General features: G+C 36.5%; 2 protein-coding genes across 4 annotated transcripts; one reads left to right on the plus strand and one right to left on the minus strand.

The window, feature by feature from the left end:
• Nucleotides 1-1,084: 1,084 nt before the first annotated feature.
• On the minus strand, nt 1,085-5,620 carry LOC149013618 (TraB family protein). Of its 3 annotated transcripts, none has more exons than XM_089159605.1 (7): nt 4,930-5,615; nt 3,849-3,964; nt 3,619-3,707; nt 3,404-3,478; nt 3,108-3,215; nt 2,230-2,325; nt 1,131-1,835 (listed from the first exon to the last, which is right to left on the minus strand). In XM_089159605.1, the coding sequence occupies exons 1-7, from the start codon at nt 5,331-5,333 to the stop codon at nt 1,515-1,517; spliced, it is 1,209 nt and encodes a 402-aa protein (XP_089015731.1). In that variant the 5' UTR covers nt 5,334-5,615; the 3' UTR covers nt 1,131-1,514. The 3 variants fall into 3 exon arrangements, with proteins under 3 accessions (XP_089015732.1, XP_089015731.1, XP_089015733.1); XM_089159607.1 differs by having other exon boundaries at nt 3,849-3,977; nt 4,930-5,082; XM_089159606.1 differs by lacking the exon at nt 2,230-2,325 and having other exon boundaries at nt 1,085-1,835; nt 4,930-5,620.
• Nucleotides 5,621-9,643: 4,023 nt separating this feature from the next.
• On the plus strand, nt 9,644-10,849 carry LOC149013619 (ethylene-responsive transcription factor ERF027-like). The gene has a single exon (XM_089159648.1). It carries the CDS (start codon nt 9,695-9,697, stop codon nt 10,373-10,375), a length of 681 nt encoding a protein of 226 aa, XP_089015774.1. The 5' UTR covers nt 9,644-9,694; the 3' UTR covers nt 10,376-10,849.
• Nucleotides 10,850-17,935: the final 7,086 nt, after the last annotated feature.

Below are 17,935 nucleotides of genomic sequence, written 5' to 3' on the forward strand. Positions count from 1 at the left end.
AGTTCATGGTAGAATATTGGTTTGCGGAAAAAATAATCACGAAATTTGGGCTTTGTAATTATTTTAAAAAATAAATCCATTTGAGTTAAATTATTTGAAAAACATCTTTAGGAGTCTCAATTGTGTGGGATCATTGTAAAGTGGCAAAATCTTATGAAAACCCCAAAATAAATAGTAAAAATCATATAGACACTCAAAAAAATATTAAATTGGTAGAGACACCATAAAATATCTCTTAAAATGGCACACTAATATACTCTCTCCGTAGATTCTATTGAGTCATAGTAAGATAATTTATAATCTAAGTTGTCCTAAATGTCTGGTGACATTACAATATTACTCTTAACCACTATTTTTTTCTTATGATTTTACGATACCTAATTTGACAAATCTCAATTAAGGGATACCAACCATCCATTCTCTTCCTTTTACAAACCAAAAAAGAAAAAAAAGGTAGTCTTATCTTCCATCCTTCCTTGCAGGGATGACAATACCCATAAAAAGGTTGTCATTTTTTGGCAACTACAACAAAAGAAGAGATGTATTGGTCTGCTCGCATCTTCTAGTGAAAATGAGCGTTGCTGGCTTTGATATTTTTGGAAAAGAAAAAAAAAAACACTCCTGTTGTTGTTTGCTTTGGTGACAAACAACCAATAATTGGAACTGCTGGGGCTTCTTCCACCGTGATGAACCCCAAAAATTTTGTCCATTAGATCAAGTGTTTGATTTTTTCTCTTATGGTAGAACAAAAAAACTTTTAATAAGTAGACAATTTTCTGATCCTGAGCTCCCAATGATACATTCTGTCCAGTCATACTTATGAGAAAAGAGACTATATTTATCAAAAAATAGAGAAGAAAATAAGGAAAAAGGAGATTGTAGATTTTGATGGGGGAAGAAAAAATATAAAAGGTGTATTAAGTCTTTCTAAGTTATAATATGTAGAATAGAGTAAAATTGTAATCTTAAATTTTAGCATTAGAAATACTACTAATAATATACTTGTCTTTTCTTTATTTCAATTTATCATTTTAACAAAAATAGGAGGGGTTCCATTCTAGGAGACATTTTGGGGTGTATCTGCCAATTTGATATATTTTTTTTTAGGGTGTCTGTAATTTTTACTAATTTTTTTGGGTATCTTGAAATTTCCCTTGTAAAATTGAGTGAAAAGATAGAAAAAGCAAAGTAGGGAAAATAATTGAAAGAAGAATCTCATGTAAAAACAGGGGAATAAGATTTGATCCTATTAACGGCTCAGAGCCTTAAAGATGCCCACAACCAGGTGGTATTGTGTGGTGGAAACTCACAGCTTCCGCAGTGATATTACACAGTGACACCACAACCAAAGAACTCAACACGGAAAGGTAACTTCTAATTTGCGAAACTGAGCTCTATTACAAGCTCGTCCCTCAGTTTCCAACATTAGGGGATGAAAAATTTCCATGATTGCTATACATTTGATGGGAACACAGACATGTTTAATAACCAAATTAAGTTTCATTTAATTTTTCCTACTTCCTCACAAAACTTTCCTTCAAGATCACCATCCAATGACTACTATCTGTAGACCATAGTCGAATCAGTTGTTCATATAATTCCCACAGCAAGACCCCAAATACAGTGTCCCTAACCAAATTCTTGACAAGGGTCCTCGCCCAATCATCAGAATTGTTACCAGAAGCCCTCTTACCAACAAGGTCACGGAACCGCAAATCCCCCAGATCTGATATTAGTGCATACACAACGCCATTCATGTGGCTCTTTCCGATCACTCCAACAACTTGCCTACTGTTTTTCACAGCTTTGCTCCTCTTCAGAGACCATGCCAGGTACTGAAAATTACAATGATGCAGTTTAGATGAGTGCCAAAGGTGAGATATCAGCAGAATAAAGGTAAGAGACCAGTATGATGCATGGGCAGACCCCAAGGAGAGTTGAACTCATGATAAAGTTGCTAAATAATTTACCATTACTTCTACATGGCATATAAAACTCAACTCTATTCAGCCTTATCCCTAATAAATGATGTTGCTGATACGGATCCTTTTCTACAATCAACTCTTTCCATTCCATAGCTGGCAGGCCTTATCAGCAGCAGAACTTAACCCCTGATCTGATACACATCTAATTGACTTTTTTTTCTTTCTTTTTTTAAATTGTGAACAGAAAAATGATATTAAAAAGTCTTTCAAAGGGGTTGGAGGGTAGGAAGACATGAGTAGTTACCGTGTCACGCTCATGTATAAGAGGTTGGAGCAGCGAAGGGTATGAAACACTCAGCTGTTCATATAACTGGAAGAAGCTACTTTCTGTTTCTGAGTCCTATAACAAAAGGAGATTTAGAATCAAGCAGAAAGACCAGAAGATTCTTTTAAATGTGATCGGACAACATTGCAATCAAGCTAACTCATCTAAGCAAGTTCTGTAAAGTGCATGAAGCACTGATTATTGTTAAAGTTACCATTGTACTTCATTGGTTCAAGTAAAACAGAACCTGGAAATCATATTCCCTACCATTAGTCACTTCACATTAGGAAAGGTATTTTCATCCAATAGAAGGTTGTAGGCTTGTAGCTTATAATGAATTAAATAAATTCCAAACAAACACATAACATAACACCCCCACCCCACCCCCAAGGCACAAAAAGAAATAAAAAATAAATAAATAACATACACATGTATACAAACGACTAGGATCTGTAAATAAATGACTGGGAGACATCCTATATTCTTGGACAAATTCCTCCAAAGGAAGGGAAGACATGCACTGGTTTATAAGTTTCATCCAAAGGTTTTAGCACCTCTCAAATTGGACTTGCAACTGAAATACACAAGGGAAGGCACACAGTTATTTATCTATTTTGGTAAAATGATTTTAAAAAGAAATCAAGGGATAATATAACAATTTGGATTGGGATCCATCAGATATGTTTTTGACAAGAAGTTACATTAACTATGCTCCTTGCTATTTGACAGAAAAACCAATATCTGATTAGGAATTCAACAAAGAGGATGAACTTCTAACAAAATATTTATCGCACATATAAATTTTCTTCAACTTCCATTAAAATTGAATGCAAATCAAGAAGTTGTAAGAGAATAACCTTCAAATCATTTGCAGATTTATCAGTTGATGAAGTGATTCCACGAAGAATTGAGATTACCAAACTTAGTTTCTCATTCCATGTGAGAGCATTCCAAGCCCTTTCCAGCTGCAGTAATAGAGTAGCCATAACTCAATAGTTAATCCTACAAAGACCAAGAATGGAAAAAACAACCAACATATAATTTGGGTATTGCTCAGGATATTTAATCAAGGTGACTTGATAAATAAAAGCTACTCTGCATGTCATGTCCAAGGCTAGCTGAGCTTCATATTGCTAAGTAAGTAAAAACATACAGTAATTTCAATTGGGCGATCCCCCAATACCATCTGAGCTCCAACTTCTTCAGAGGCTCTTCGAGCAGCACGAAACTGGAAGATAAAAGTTAATTCCATAAATGTAAAAAAGGAATAATAATGCACTTCTTATTTAATTAAAAGGAAATCTCTACTCCAGATTTCTTTTTCTTTTCATAATTTATTTTTTCCATTTCGTCTCCTCTAATCTCTACCTCATCCCCAAAAGGCCGGTTTGCATCTGAGGAGACTTTTGAAGAGAAAATTGCCAGAAGCAACCGTAATGCAAGAGCAGTTTGACCCCCTGCCAGTTGGAAGATGAAGCACTGGTTAACAATTCAACTTACAACTGAGAGATGTTAAATATTTCTAGCTAGTACTCCATTTTAGATAAACAGGGGGGTAATAACAATATAGAAAACAAAGATCAGATCTATAGACATACCCAAGTTTAAGCTACGACCAACAGCTCCAAAAAATCCAGCACCACTCAGTGAGAACATATTTGACTTTAACTGAGGGCCAGTTTCATCATCATTGGAAGTGTACATAATTCCAGCTCTGAAAATGAGCTCTGCTACAATTAAAGTTAGGATGTGCAATATAATGTGAAGAAATTAACCAAAAGACATCCAAGTCTTCAATACCAAGTATGATCAATCATAAAAGCTAATACAATTACAAGATGAGTTCCTTCTGACAAAGATTGCAGTGTTGAGTTTTATTTGGTAGGTGGCATAGAAAATTATAAAAGAATGTCTCAGTGAGAGGTTGTAGAGCAGTATTTTCAAGACTGTTGGACCAGGCAGTCGAAGAGTCAGAGGATGGTTTGACAGCTCTGCCTGTCGACCTTCTTGATGGAGTCACTAGATTAATCAGGCCAAATATATTAACCTATTGATAAAGCTCATTGTGTTCAATTGAAGTAACCAAAATGACCAACTGAACCCCTCGTCAAATGGTGTCTAGAAACAGCTTAAGGACTGAAACAAAACCAACTGTCTTCACCAAATCCGAAATAAAATGACAAAATTCATGATTTTCTAAACTCGTTTCTCATTGCATAATACAAGTATGCAACTGAGACCAGACCCAAAAAAACAGAAAAGAACAGAGCGATGGATATTGCTTAAAGAAAAGATAATGGACCAAACAAACCAGATCGAACGAAATCAGTTTTTCTATACCACAAATGGGTAAGTTGACATTTGACAAGAGGTATGTGCAAATAATAATTACTGAATAGAATAGGACCAAACCCACTAGTTGACATTTCTACTCAATTTTCAGGATCAAACCGACCATTTGACATTTCTAGTCAAGCAACAACAGTGCAGGAGTGAGATATCTAAAATACATGACATGAATCGTAAAGGCTCTAACTCTGAAATTAGGTTTCCATTTTGCTCAAGTGTTCATGAAACACCTGATACTCAGTAATTTGTTAAGGAAATATATAGAGTTAAGAACTAAAGAATGACGAGTAAACGGAAATCTTTTTGTTGGAGTCGAATTAGTAAACTTGCCTGCTTCTGCAGAGTTCCACCACAACATTGTCCGGTTTGACAGCTCTAACAACGCGCTCAACATCTACGGCGGACTCTTGCGAGATATGTGTTGTCCCAATCAGCCAAATACCGTCCGGCTCCACAAACTCTGTTCTCCATATGGGTACAGGACCAAAATGTCTCTTCTCAATGAGAACTAAGCTTCCGTTGTCAACCAAATCCAGCAACTGGGGATACATTTTAGCGACTTTGGATCTGGAATCGTCGAGAAATTCTTTTCTGAAATTAAAATCTGGTGGAGGAGGTTTGATAGAAACCCTAGGGCTAGGGAGGTATGGATTTCGCAGATTGAGTTTGGGTGGGTGATGAGATTTGAAGAAGGAGAAGCCACAAAGAGTGAAAGGACGAGTTAGGGTTTCCATAAATGAATGAATGAATGAAATTGAGACTTGTGTTCCTGGTTTTCTCCTGCTAGAGGAAAGAAGAGGGGAGCCACCATGACCATACCATTTCTGGGGCAGAGTGTCACTTCAATGGCTAATGGTCCATGGCTGAGCTTGAGAGTGATCGACTGGTCCAGTCACCACTGATGATAGATAGATGGATAGATAGATGGATAGATGGATCGATAGAAGAAGAAGAAGAAGAAGACGAAGAAGAAGAAGCATAACCACTCAACTTACGGCGGGAGGATCACGTGTGTGTGGCTTCATGAGGTGTCCGTGTGCACTGCGCTCGCGCCTTGCAAGACTCGACAGGTCAATGACCGTTACCACGCTTCCAAGACGAATGACCACTGTGAAAACCGAAATGATTTTTTTAAATTTAATTTAATTTATTTATTTTTTTTTTTATTCAGTAGGAAAATGATTTTCAAAGAATTAAATAGGATGGATGAAGTGGAAAGGTGCAGTCGAAGTCTTGTATGATCAACGTATTCCATTAAACTACCTTAAAGAAAAATTCTATAAGACCGTTGTTCGACCAGCTATGATATACGATGTAGCGTGTTGGACTATTAAAAATAAACATATAGATAAACTCAACGTAATAGAAATGAAGATGCTAAGATGGATGAGTGACAAAACTAAGAATGATAAGATAATAAATAATCATATTATAATTGGTGTGAGAGTTGTTCGTATAAGTGATATAAAGCTTGGGAAAGTCGTTTGGGGTGGCACAATCATGTTCAACAAAGACCGATAAATGCTCTTGTATGAAAAAGTGATATAATCCAAATTGAATGAAACTAAAAGAGCTAAGGGTAGACCTAAAATAACCTTAAGAGAAGTTGTGAGAAATGATATGTACAGCTTAGGATTTGTATCTAGCATGACCGATTGACCTCAAACATAATCGATTGGAAGACAAGAATTCATGTAGCCGACCCCATTTAGTTGGGACAAGACTTATTATAGTTGTTGTAGGTTTTCATTTGAAACACCACTAGGTTGGATGGATTTTAGAGCTACAGTTATATACAACATGCATCATATGACAAGAACCTCAAGGGCAAGGGTGGAGTTATGATTTAACATTGATAATTAAGGCCAGGTAGTATTAATATTTTATGCAAAACATAATGACCTTTCTGTTCATTATCTATACTACACTACTGTTAAGAATTTTTTTTTCCAATTGAATAGTCTAAGTATAAATATTTCACACATAATAAGAAGACTAGAGGAAAATTTAATGAAGAAAATTTCAACAAAAAGAAAAGAAGAGAGGGAGGGGGGCATAGCTCCCATGGCCCTGGGGTAGTTCTAGATTGACTCAATTGACAAAGATCAATGCCTCAAAATATGAGGTTAAGACCTTTGAGGTTAGGGACAAATCTCCTGAGAATGTAGTTGAAGTGTGCTTATCAGACAAACTACAGTTCCAAGAAAAAAACATCTTTAAGACATGAGAGGGTGTGAATCATACACTTTTATCCATAAACACAACAGCATAAGATCTTAAGCACACCTTAACTACATTCTTAGAATAAGTTTTACACGTAATTTAGAATATAAAGATTTTGAACCCAGGACTTCATGAAACCCCACGAGATTAATTGAAATGGAAATCCTTCTTACTAAATTACAACTTGAAGCTTCATTACTTGTGGGGTTTTTGTATAGGCATGGACCACCACACCCAGTAAAATTTGGAAGTCCAGAAAAAATTTCCCACCTGGGTCTGTTACTGAACCAACTGGAGTGAAAATCAGAAGATCCAAGAAACTAAAGAAAAACAAAAACACCCGAACGTGGCTGGGACTGTCCGTCTTTATGCGCGTGGGTGGCAATGTACTGAGTTATAAGGGACACCTTGCTGGCTGTGGTCCAATTTTCCAATGAATAGATCAGCTTCTGGATCACAGTGATGAGCAACGCGATTAACAAGAGAATTGCTCTGAAAATAAAAAGTTGGTTTTTAACTTACCTACAGTAGTAAACCATTTGTGAGGTTTTGATACTTGCATGTTAAGGATACCTGAGCTTATATAACTAGATCTGTATGAAACCTCATGCATGCTTATATTGTCTTACATTTCTATAAATATATAACTCTTATCAAGCCTGTTTGGCTGCGTTCATTCAGATTTGAGAGAGCATAAGCAGAATCACCTTTCAACAGATTTCCTTCAGTCATGAACACTTTTTATCTTTGAATTATAGGCGCCATAACAAAGAATTCGAAAGCTGCAGCAAGTCAGGAACTACTCAGGGTGTTGTTGGGTCCGTGTGGATATTTATTATGCAGTTCACGGTGATCAACTGGGATTTCCTATCATGTACTACATGTGTTACTATCAAAGTTCAGATCTCGATAAAGAGATGTATAATTTAAAGACAGAACCTGAGAGAGACATGAAGCAGCAGATTAAAATTTAGGGTAGACAAAAGATGAGTGCTACACTTATTGACACGTCGTGTGTTTGTGTGGTATAATTACATTTCAGAATGAATTCACATATCAATGGTGGGTTGGGTTACATTTCTGTCCAACCATGTAATAATACATGGTTGTAGGACCTCGTTGCCCAACTCTTGTCCTAACAGTCCACAAAGGCAATCCATGTTTGACTGTTGATGACCCTCGTTTGTGTAATTTGGTATCAGTTCCTCTTCTAGTTTTATCTTCATTTTGAGAACATTTCACCTTCCATCATCATTTGAAATGGATTTAATTAATTTCCTAAACAATAGTCAAAATGTTGGACTATAATTGGATCTCCAACTAGTACTTCTCTTTTCCTATCCCTTTCTTATTTTTTTCCTTCTTTGGAATGGAAAAGGAAGGTGAAAGGGAGGAAGAGAATGACAAGGAGTAGGTGCTTGTGGGTGGCAACCATTGGGCGGCTTGTTTCTTGTAACTCCAAGTCTGAAAGTTTTTCTAAATTTGACATCTCTTCTCCTCCACTTCAAGGCAGCAGTACTAACAAAAGAAATTGGTCTAATAAAGGATGCCATCACTTTGGGAAAGATTTCATTGTAGACCTCAAGTCTTTAAGAAAGAAAAAGTAGAAAAATAGAAAAGGCTAACTTTGTTCCTATAGTGTTCAAATATTACCGGTTCAATAAGCTATCTAGATTACATTTAAATATATTTCAGGAAAGAAAAAGAAAAAAAAAGCTTCTAATCTTTCTAAGCAAATGACGTTTATACGTTGATGATGGCGTAACTTGCTAGGGTTCGATGCTAAAGGCAATAATAATGATTCACATCAAACTTAAGTAGTATAGTTACTAAGATTTATAAGTACTTAAACATCATGTTCTTCATAGGTTATTCAATTTACATTGTTATCGATAATGATCATGCATCTCAATCATGAATTGATCCTACTCTATAGTCTATCCTCCTCTTCAGTACCAATAGAAGTACTATTTGTGGATGTTAGACTTCTATCTCATGTGGAATGTTAGATAATGGACAATCTAGCCAATAGTTAGGTACCCATGGTCTTGTTCTTCACGGATCATGCCTAGCTATATGTCAAGCTTTCTCATGCAATATACACAAGTGTCCAATTTGCAAATGATCCATATAGAAAATTCTAGATATTGAGTGTATACAAAAACATACATAGGTGTACTATATAATTGGCATGAGCGTATAGGAAAACATACGTAGATGTATTATATAATTGGTATGAATTAAAATTTCATTAAGTAATGAATCAAAACATATATATATTATGATCAATGTTGATGTAATAATGGTTTTGCACTAATATAAGGCAGTGTTTTCTCTTGCCTTTGAATTTTTAATATTTAAAAGGGAAAGTGAGGAAAGGAAAATGACTTTACACTCAATTGACACTGGAAGAATAGTTAGAAAGCGCGGCTTGTATGATTTTGATGGAGACAGGGAAGGAAGGAAGGAAAGCAAAGCAAAGGGTTTGCCGTTCCAAGAATGAGTAAATCTGCTTAAGAGAGCCTCCATTAGATAGGCAACAGCTCAGCGCCGGCTATTACCAAATTTCTCTCGCGCCCAATGCGTGTGTTCTTGGTGCTTCCCTCTTCCTCATCCTCGTCCTCCACCACAGCGCCGCATTTTCTTCCCCAGAAAGTCTTTTCATGTTCTGCGTCCCAACCCAGACAATGCAGGATCCCGCGAATTGCCCACGCTTGCAGTTTTTGAATCCTTTCTTCTTCTTCTTCTTTTTCATCGTCTTTTTATATTTGTTGCAACACCGGCCATTCTTAAGATACCCAACATGATAACCTAATGTTCCTTCTCTCCTTAACCCTCTTCTTCTCCTTCGATCCTTCTCTACTAATCTTACATGGCCAACCAGGGAGACCAACCCCCTCCTGCTCCTCCTCCTCCTCCTACTCCTGAAGCTTCTCTTTCTCTGCACCTTGGAGACCAACCTCCTTCTCCTTCTTCACTTCCTCATCAGCAACAACCCATCACTACATCCTCTTCATCGCCCCGTGGGTCGTCCACCAGCAGACATCCAATCTACAGAGGAATCCGAAGCCGGAGCGGGAAGTGGGTTTCTGAAATTCGAGAGCCACGTAAGAGTACTCGCATATGGCTCGGCACCTTCCCCACCCCAGAAATGGCAGCAGCCGCCTACGACGTCGCAGCTCTAGCCCTTAAGGGCTCTGATGCCGTTCTCAACTTCCCGGACTCCGTTCCCTCTTACCCAATTCCTGCTTCTGCCTCTCCATCTGATATACGCGCAGCAGCAACCGCTGCTGCTGCTTCAAAGTTGCCCAAGCCAGTAACCGTTGAGAGTACAACAGAGACCAACATCGCTCCTAGTACTGCAACTCCTTCCTCTATACCACCACCACCGGCAACAGACGAATTCATAGACGAGGAAGCACTGTTTCACATGCCCAAATTGCTCGTCAACATGGCAGAAGGAATGCTAATGACCCCTCCAAGAATAAACTCTCCATCTTCCGATGAAGACTCACCCGGAAGTACTGATACAGATAGCCTCTGGAACTACTAATCCTAATTGCAAGAGTCAGTAGAGCATAAAATTAAATTACAATAGGGCATTTTTGCATTGGCTTTTTTTTTTTTTCGCAACTTTGTTTTTTACTTGAGTTGTGGTTTTATTAAATTAGATTGCCAATGCGGAAGTAACTAGTTCACCTTGGTAGCAACTTACTTGGCAGTATATGAGCAGTGCATGTAGAAATGCTTCTCTTCTTCTATTTTCTGCCTTTATGACTCCAATTTTAACCCTTCTTGTTTTCGTTCTTGATTTTCCCTTTTCTTTCACCTCAGCCCTTTCTGCGTTTTGTGGCCAGTTGCCCGATGAAGTACAGAAGACCCATTTCAAGTCTTACCATATATCTTTTCTGTGAACCTATACGGCTGGGTCCTCTGTGTGGAAGCAAGAGATAATTCAAAGGGAATTGTTGACAATTGAAGACTGAAGATTGAGAATCTACAAATGCTAAGTGTACTAGATTTCTTTGGTTTGAACGGAAACAGTTGTAAAACAATGAGGACCAGTAGGTCAAATTTGTACCTGTATGATTTCTCTGTGATAAAAAAATAATTGCTAATACCCAGTTTGCGAGTACTTTCGTCTTACCCAGGGCTTGCAGCAATAGAAATAACATATTTTACTTCCTGGACGAATTTGCTGGTATAATTTCTGGGTTGTATGAGCTTTTCCCGTAAAAATCTCTCACATACAAACACAAATGCATACAATTTAACTCTTTGTCCTCAGTTGCTAATTTACAACTAATTAAAGACTTCGATGGAACTTGGGAATTGATCCAAACGTTATTCAAGTTGTTTTTTAACTGCCTATTTGATGACAGATGCAAGTTTAGTCCAAGTTACCCTTTTTATGACTTCAAGGTAGGAATTTGACAGGATGAACTCAAAAGGGAATAATTGCCAAAATTTCAGTATAAAACAACTAGGATAATTAAGTTTCAACATTCCTCAGATTTGAATTTTTTTTCAACTATAAACTCTGCAGATAATTATTAAGGATTTAGACCTTTCGGCAATCCCTTCTTTATATAATAATACATCTTGTGTTGATTCTTCTTTGAAATTTTGGAGTCTGCTAGGTCCCACAGTATTGGCTTATCTTCCAGTAATGATTTTAGATAGAATATAATCTAGGTTCTCTAATTAATTATGTTAATTACACATCTTCAAGTACCACCTAGTACTCCTGTGCATTTTCCATTCTCACTTGAACCTTAGATTTAACTAGTACCATAGAATATTTGATGTTCACATCAAAATTTTCAGACTAAGGCCTGCTGATGATATCTGCTATCTGGTAGACAAAACTGAATGAGATCCTTGTATCACCCAGATGTCAAATTTGAAACCCTAGTTCAATTGTGTGATTCACACTATATTTCTCATTTACCATTTTAAATTGTGGACAATTCAAATTCAACCTGGTAGGAATCTGGTTTTGGTCACATATTGGGATGCCCATGTGGTGTGGATTTCTTCTTCTTCTCAGCTGTACTGAGGTATTAGTTGAAGTTTTCTTGAAGGGTGGGTATTGTTTATTATCCCAAGTTAGCCAAATAGCAGTCATTGTTGGAGTCTCTTCATCATAATCATCAATGTTAAATGGTGCCAAAAGGCAACCTAATTGAGGTAACTTCCAATTTGTAGTGGAAGCTCTTTAATCATTTTTAGTTGGTAGCTAAGCATGCACAATTTGAAAAGAAGTCTATCATAAGAAGCATTTACAAAATGACCCTGGCATGAAGAGGCATAAAAATAAACTATGCTCAATTTTGAGTTCGAAACTAGAAAACTTAATGAAGTATTTTTGCAACAGGAGATAACCCATCATTGAAGGGATGAGCCAGAGAAGTTTTTAAGTTGAATTGAGTGAACGATCCGAGATGAAATCAATGGATTGTTGAAATTGAGTGAGAGAGAGGAGAGATTTTAGAGTGGTTTGATTGTAGTCAACTTATGTCTAATGTAGTTTAGGGTTTCCACCATGTTTCAAAACAATGTATTACATCCCTTCTTATAGCTAGAATGAACTCTGTGTTTCAAAATTTGTGGAGATTTGAATTTCTGAGTTACAAGGTCTCTGATAGGATTTAAAAATATCTGAATTAAAATTATTTTGAATTATACAAGAGTTTGAGTCCAGATAGAATTCATCTTGAGCTGTTATCATATGTTAGAAGAATCCTTCTGGTTGATAAACTGTTATTGCATGTGACTGATCAGAATTTGAAGTCCTATGTTGTGCAAACACTTCATGCAATGAATGTTGGATTTGGGTGTCTTGTATTCTACAGGTCCATACAATTATAATTTGCTTGTGTTTATAATTAGAATAAGTTTTTTGGTCAAATATTTGTACAGAAATAAATTGTAATTATATGCAAGTGAGGGTTTTGGATTTTTCTATAGATAATCTTTATGAGATAAGTAATAAGGCAAACAAAGGGCAGTATTTTGTGGAATACAGCTGTGAGGCTTTCTTAAATAGTGGAAACTTTTTTTTCTCTCTCTCGGAGCAGACCTGTAAATGGTAGTTGAAATCCGCCTCCGAATTCGCATTTGTTTAAAGGTGTCCGAAAATTTTCTTACAGGAAAAATTTCGTATCCGTCTGTTAAGCAACCGGATTCAGATTCGATTCAGATAATTGCTTATCGGATCGGATAATATCCAGATAGAGTAAAGTATTCAACATTTTTTCCTCTGAAAATGGATGATAATCGGATTCGAAAACCGGTAATCGGATAATCAGAAATAAAAAATTATCCGGTTATAGTAAAGTATTAAACATTTTTCACAAAAAATTGTTGATAATCAAATTCGGATTGGGTAATCGGAAATCAGAAATTGTAAATCGAAAATAAAAAAATGACAATTACCAATCAATAATCAGATCGGATTATTATCGAAAATCCGATAAAGTTCCGGATTCGAATTCGAATACCTTCTCTAAATTTTTGTCGGATTCGGATAGCGATTTTGCTAATCGGATTCGGATTCGGATACTTGTGTACCTTAGCCAGAATCCGATCCGTTTACTGGTTTAACGGTCTACTCTCGGGTAGTCGTAAGCAATTTTGCCACACCACCTTAAATTCTTTGCGATTGAATCTAGATGTTTTGCTTGTGTTCTTATTCGCGCGATTATGCATCCATTCCCAACAATGAGAGTTTATTAGGATTAGAATTTTGTGTGAACAATCATTTTGAAGCTTATCCGAAGATTTCACAGACAGAAACGAAAGAAGAGAAGCCACCGATCCTGTGATTTTTATCTCATTATCCGGATTCAAGCAACTTGGGCTGATTTTAGTGTCCAACAGGTATGATCAATATATTATAAGGATGAGTACTTAGGAGTTGCAGGTGGGGGACCCAAAGATTAGACTTGATCATGAACTGATCATGTAAAGAGACAAACGGCTTCAATATACACCAGATATATATATTCGATGTAGCTACGTATATCGTGTTCGTTTTGGACAGAAGAAAGTGGGTTGTTGTTGATTAAATCGGCCATGAAATGAAAGCCAAAAGGTGTTGCAGATTTTCTTCGGGCAAAAGAAGTTACAGTGGGAAGGACAAGGGAGAAGAGTCAGAACTCAGAAGACAGGTTCCACAGACTTCGATAGAGGAGCCGTAAAGCCAAAATCCTCAAAACTTTGAATGAGAAAAAGAGAGAAGAGAAAGGTTGACTGCTGTTAGACAAGGCATGGCCGACAATGCCTCTCTCTCTCTCTCTCTCTCTCTCATGCCCACAATCGGTAGGTGATACATCAGCCCCCCTCTCTCACATTCTCACATTGTGTGTGTGAAATCATTTTCCTATTAAAGGTGGCCAAAAAATGGTTTTTATGGTTGAGAATATCTCCTGAACTTAAGGTCAATGATAGAGATAGTGAGTGGGCCATTGTTGTCCCAGGTGAGTGAACCGCTTTGGTTGGCCCATATTGTAATTTATTTGTGAAGATGAAAAACCAAAAACTCAGATCATCTGCGATCAAAGGGTTATTTAATTAGTAATAATGAAGAGTTCATGAATTCAATTCTTCCTGTAGTATATGTAATATTAAGTTCTCAATTTTTAATATAAAACTATAACTCTTAAAAAAAAAAATCATTCATAATCCATGCCAAGTCAAACCCAATTCAAGGGAAACTTGAACCAAGTAAAACTAGAATTGAACCGATTCAGTGGGGGTGTGAATTTTCAAAACCAACCAATTTGGCTTTGGTTTAGTGACTCTAAACCAGTACTAGCTTCCCGGATTCCCAGTGGTTCTTTTCTCTTTTTATCTAACTAGCTAGCCACACAGAATCAACTTCAAAACCAATTTCAATGATTTTTAGGAACCCTTTCGAAGGGCGTCTAATCCGCAAGGACATCCCACCCAAAACGATAAGTCTATAAGGTCATCAACACTATTAAAAAAGCATTCGAGTATTACATTTTGACTAGGTCATGTTTTACCATAGTCATTCAAAATAGTGATCAAAAGTACTTTTTTGTTGCAATTTTTCATGTAAAGCAATAACAAAGGTATTATTTTACGTATCATTCTATTCTTTTTAACTCCCAAACCAAATTTTTTACCACTCTATTCACTTGGTACAGTATCTTTCCTCAAGAATATTTTTCTATTACATTCAATCACTAAAGTTACACTCAGTAAATAGTGATATATCATCTCTAATTATAAAATGTCATCAAACAGGATCCTGACACATGAGATGAAGCACCTTTAAATCAATATATATATATATAAGAAAATTTCAGACTGCACAGAAAAATGGGAATTGATTATGATGCTCAAGTCTGACTATTTTTAATATGGTTAAAGAAAAGAAAAAATGTTCTCCTTAATTATGAGTATAGTAGTTTATATTTTAGTGCCTGTGTTTGTGTGTTAGGAAAGGAAGAGTGATCCCTGTTCAAGTGTCTGTGACTTAGCATTTGAGACATGACTTGACTCAACTTGGGCTTCAACTAAACTTTTAAAAATAATTTTTGGAAATAATGGAGTGGATGAGTGGAGGAAAGAAGGGTGGAAGGAGGAAAGATCGAAGGGTGGTCCTTCACTTAATTAGTATTTTAAAATTTTAATAGGGAAGGCCGACAATTCCATGCATCAGTGAGCTCTAAGGAGGACAGTTTAGTTGTTAAGCGCAGAAAGCTTATTATGTCAAACCAACCTAATGCCCAAGGTACTTAACTCACTAGCTTTGGCTCACTGAGGACTTCACACGAACACTTTCTGGTTTTTAAGGTGAAATTTTGATTTCAACACTTCAATCTTCAAGATTCTGAACCAAACCCTAGACTCCAAATGCCTCCAATTTTACTGGTCTCGAATTCACAGGTGCTAGCTAGCAAGTGAGGGATGCTTTTTCTTTCCTTGTTAAGAAAAGTTAAACGAAAAGGGCTTGAAGACAATTTTGACCTGTCAAGCTGGGGAATCCTTCCTGAACCTGTTGGGTCCTTGGGGGCCCTGGGGGCCTATAATTGCTTTAAGAACAATTCTCAGAAGGAGACGATTCACTGAACAACCATTGCTTTGTCTACGTGAAGATGAAAAAATAATTTATAAAAACCGAAAGGCAGTTTAAAGGAAGGGACAAGCATCCAATGTGGGAAGCACAGACACACAGTCTCTACCCCTTTTTGTCTGAGATCAGTGAAAGTCTTGCAACAGTGGGTCTTACAATCTCATACAGATTAGAAAAATCTTTTCTCTTTTATCATAACAATTATCATTCTCTTTAGACAATATCTAATGATGCCATTGCAAATGAAAAGACGAATCTAACGTACAATCCATGTCATGCTTCGTCATAAAACAACAGCTGATCTCTCTTTAAAAGTTCATTCTTGAGAATGAATTCTACCTAAATCATTACTGCAGAGTCGTTGAAAAAGGAGTTCTAAAAGTATCAAACATGGGAATGATCACAAACCCAAACCAGTATCTTCTTCTTCCATGCAACGTTTAAAACCACAGATCAATTTTCTTCTTCTTTCTTTTTTTAAATTCTATTATTGGGGTAGAGGGGTCTGTTCCAAATTCCAGTAAACTTTAGTGACTACCCCACATGAAAGCTATAATATTAATGGACATCTACTTTGGTAAACTAATGAGAACCAACCCACAACCAAGAACCTTCAGGAAGAAAAAAAAAAAAAAAAAAAAAAAAAAATGCAGATTTTTCGTACAGACATAATCATCTGATTGGGTGGTCGGGTAATGGTTCTTAGAGAATTGAATAATGTAATTGGATTTGGGTCACAGTGAAAAAAAGAATAATTAGCTGAAGAAGCTGGATGCTCTTTCTATTTCTGGTCATGTCTTACGAATGATGTGGGTAAAGTTTATTTGTTTGAGTAGCAAATTAGAAAGCTCTAAGGTTATATTACATTACTTAATTAATTAAAACTCATTTACTCTTTAGGTGGAGCCATGGTTAGAACTGGACCAACATTACTTAATTAGAACTCATTTACTCTTTAGGTGGAGCCATGGTTAGAACTGGACCAACATTACTTATCATTTACTCTTTAGGTGGAGCCATGGCTAGAACTGGACCAACATTACTTAATTAGAACTCATTTACTCTTTAAGTGGAGCCATGGCTAGAACTGGACCATGCTATGCTACATCAGTGTGCTGATGAATATGAACAGGGATGAAGAATTTTTAAAAAGTCATGGGGTAAGAAGCCATTCATGCACAGGAGCTTGACTTTAATGTTGCGCAATTAATGCGCACACGTGCTACGAATGGTTTCGACCGTCCATTTTTCAAAAGTGTAAAAATTCATTTTTCAAAAATAGACGATCGAGATCTTGATATTGATTGCTCGCTACACGTGCTGCACCCAAGTGCACAATTTAACGTTTACCGTCAATCCTTCTTTTAAGTGTCCCTTTAGTTAATGAAGTATTTTGTTGGGGTTGGAGAGTGTAAGGTATGATTAGTGAAAGATAATGCAGCTTCATGACCTTCCCACTTGATTGTGTCTAAATTTATTGTGATTCATCAAATATAAATCAACTCTAATATGAAGAATTCAAGAAATAAATTAACCTTTTGTCATGCATGTTTTGCGAAAATTACACACGTACAAGCACCTATCTTTTAAGGTCTCTCTGTTATTTAAAACAACCCACCAAATCTTTAAAATGGAAAACAACCCACAAACTTGAGATAAATAAGTCGAGAAAAAGAACCCATAGGATTGCTCAAAACAAACACCAAAAATCAACTCACACAGTGCATAAATATTTTAAAAAGGTTAGATTGTCTAAAACAAATTTAACTGAAGTCATGTCATGTCACCTTTTGAATTGGCATAATGGCATCTAAAATCAATTTCCCCAAAATTCGAATCCAAATATGTTCTGAGTTGTTTTCTCCTTTCAGATTTTGCTTTTCACATTGGAAATCACCAGCTCCACTTGGATTGAACATGAATGAAAAAAGAGTTGAGATTTTCTGAGCTCAGTTGTTGGTAAGTCATATTCAGGTTGAGGTTGAAAGCTGAAACCTGTTTGAAACC

The sequence above is a fragment of the Hakea prostrata genome, chromosome 6, assembly GCF_041222555.1.
Source record: "Hakea prostrata isolate BN-2017 chromosome 6, UWA_Hpros_2, whole genome shotgun sequence".
In the NCBI taxonomy this organism is placed as follows: domain Eukaryota; kingdom Viridiplantae; phylum Streptophyta; class Magnoliopsida; order Proteales; family Proteaceae; genus Hakea; species Hakea prostrata.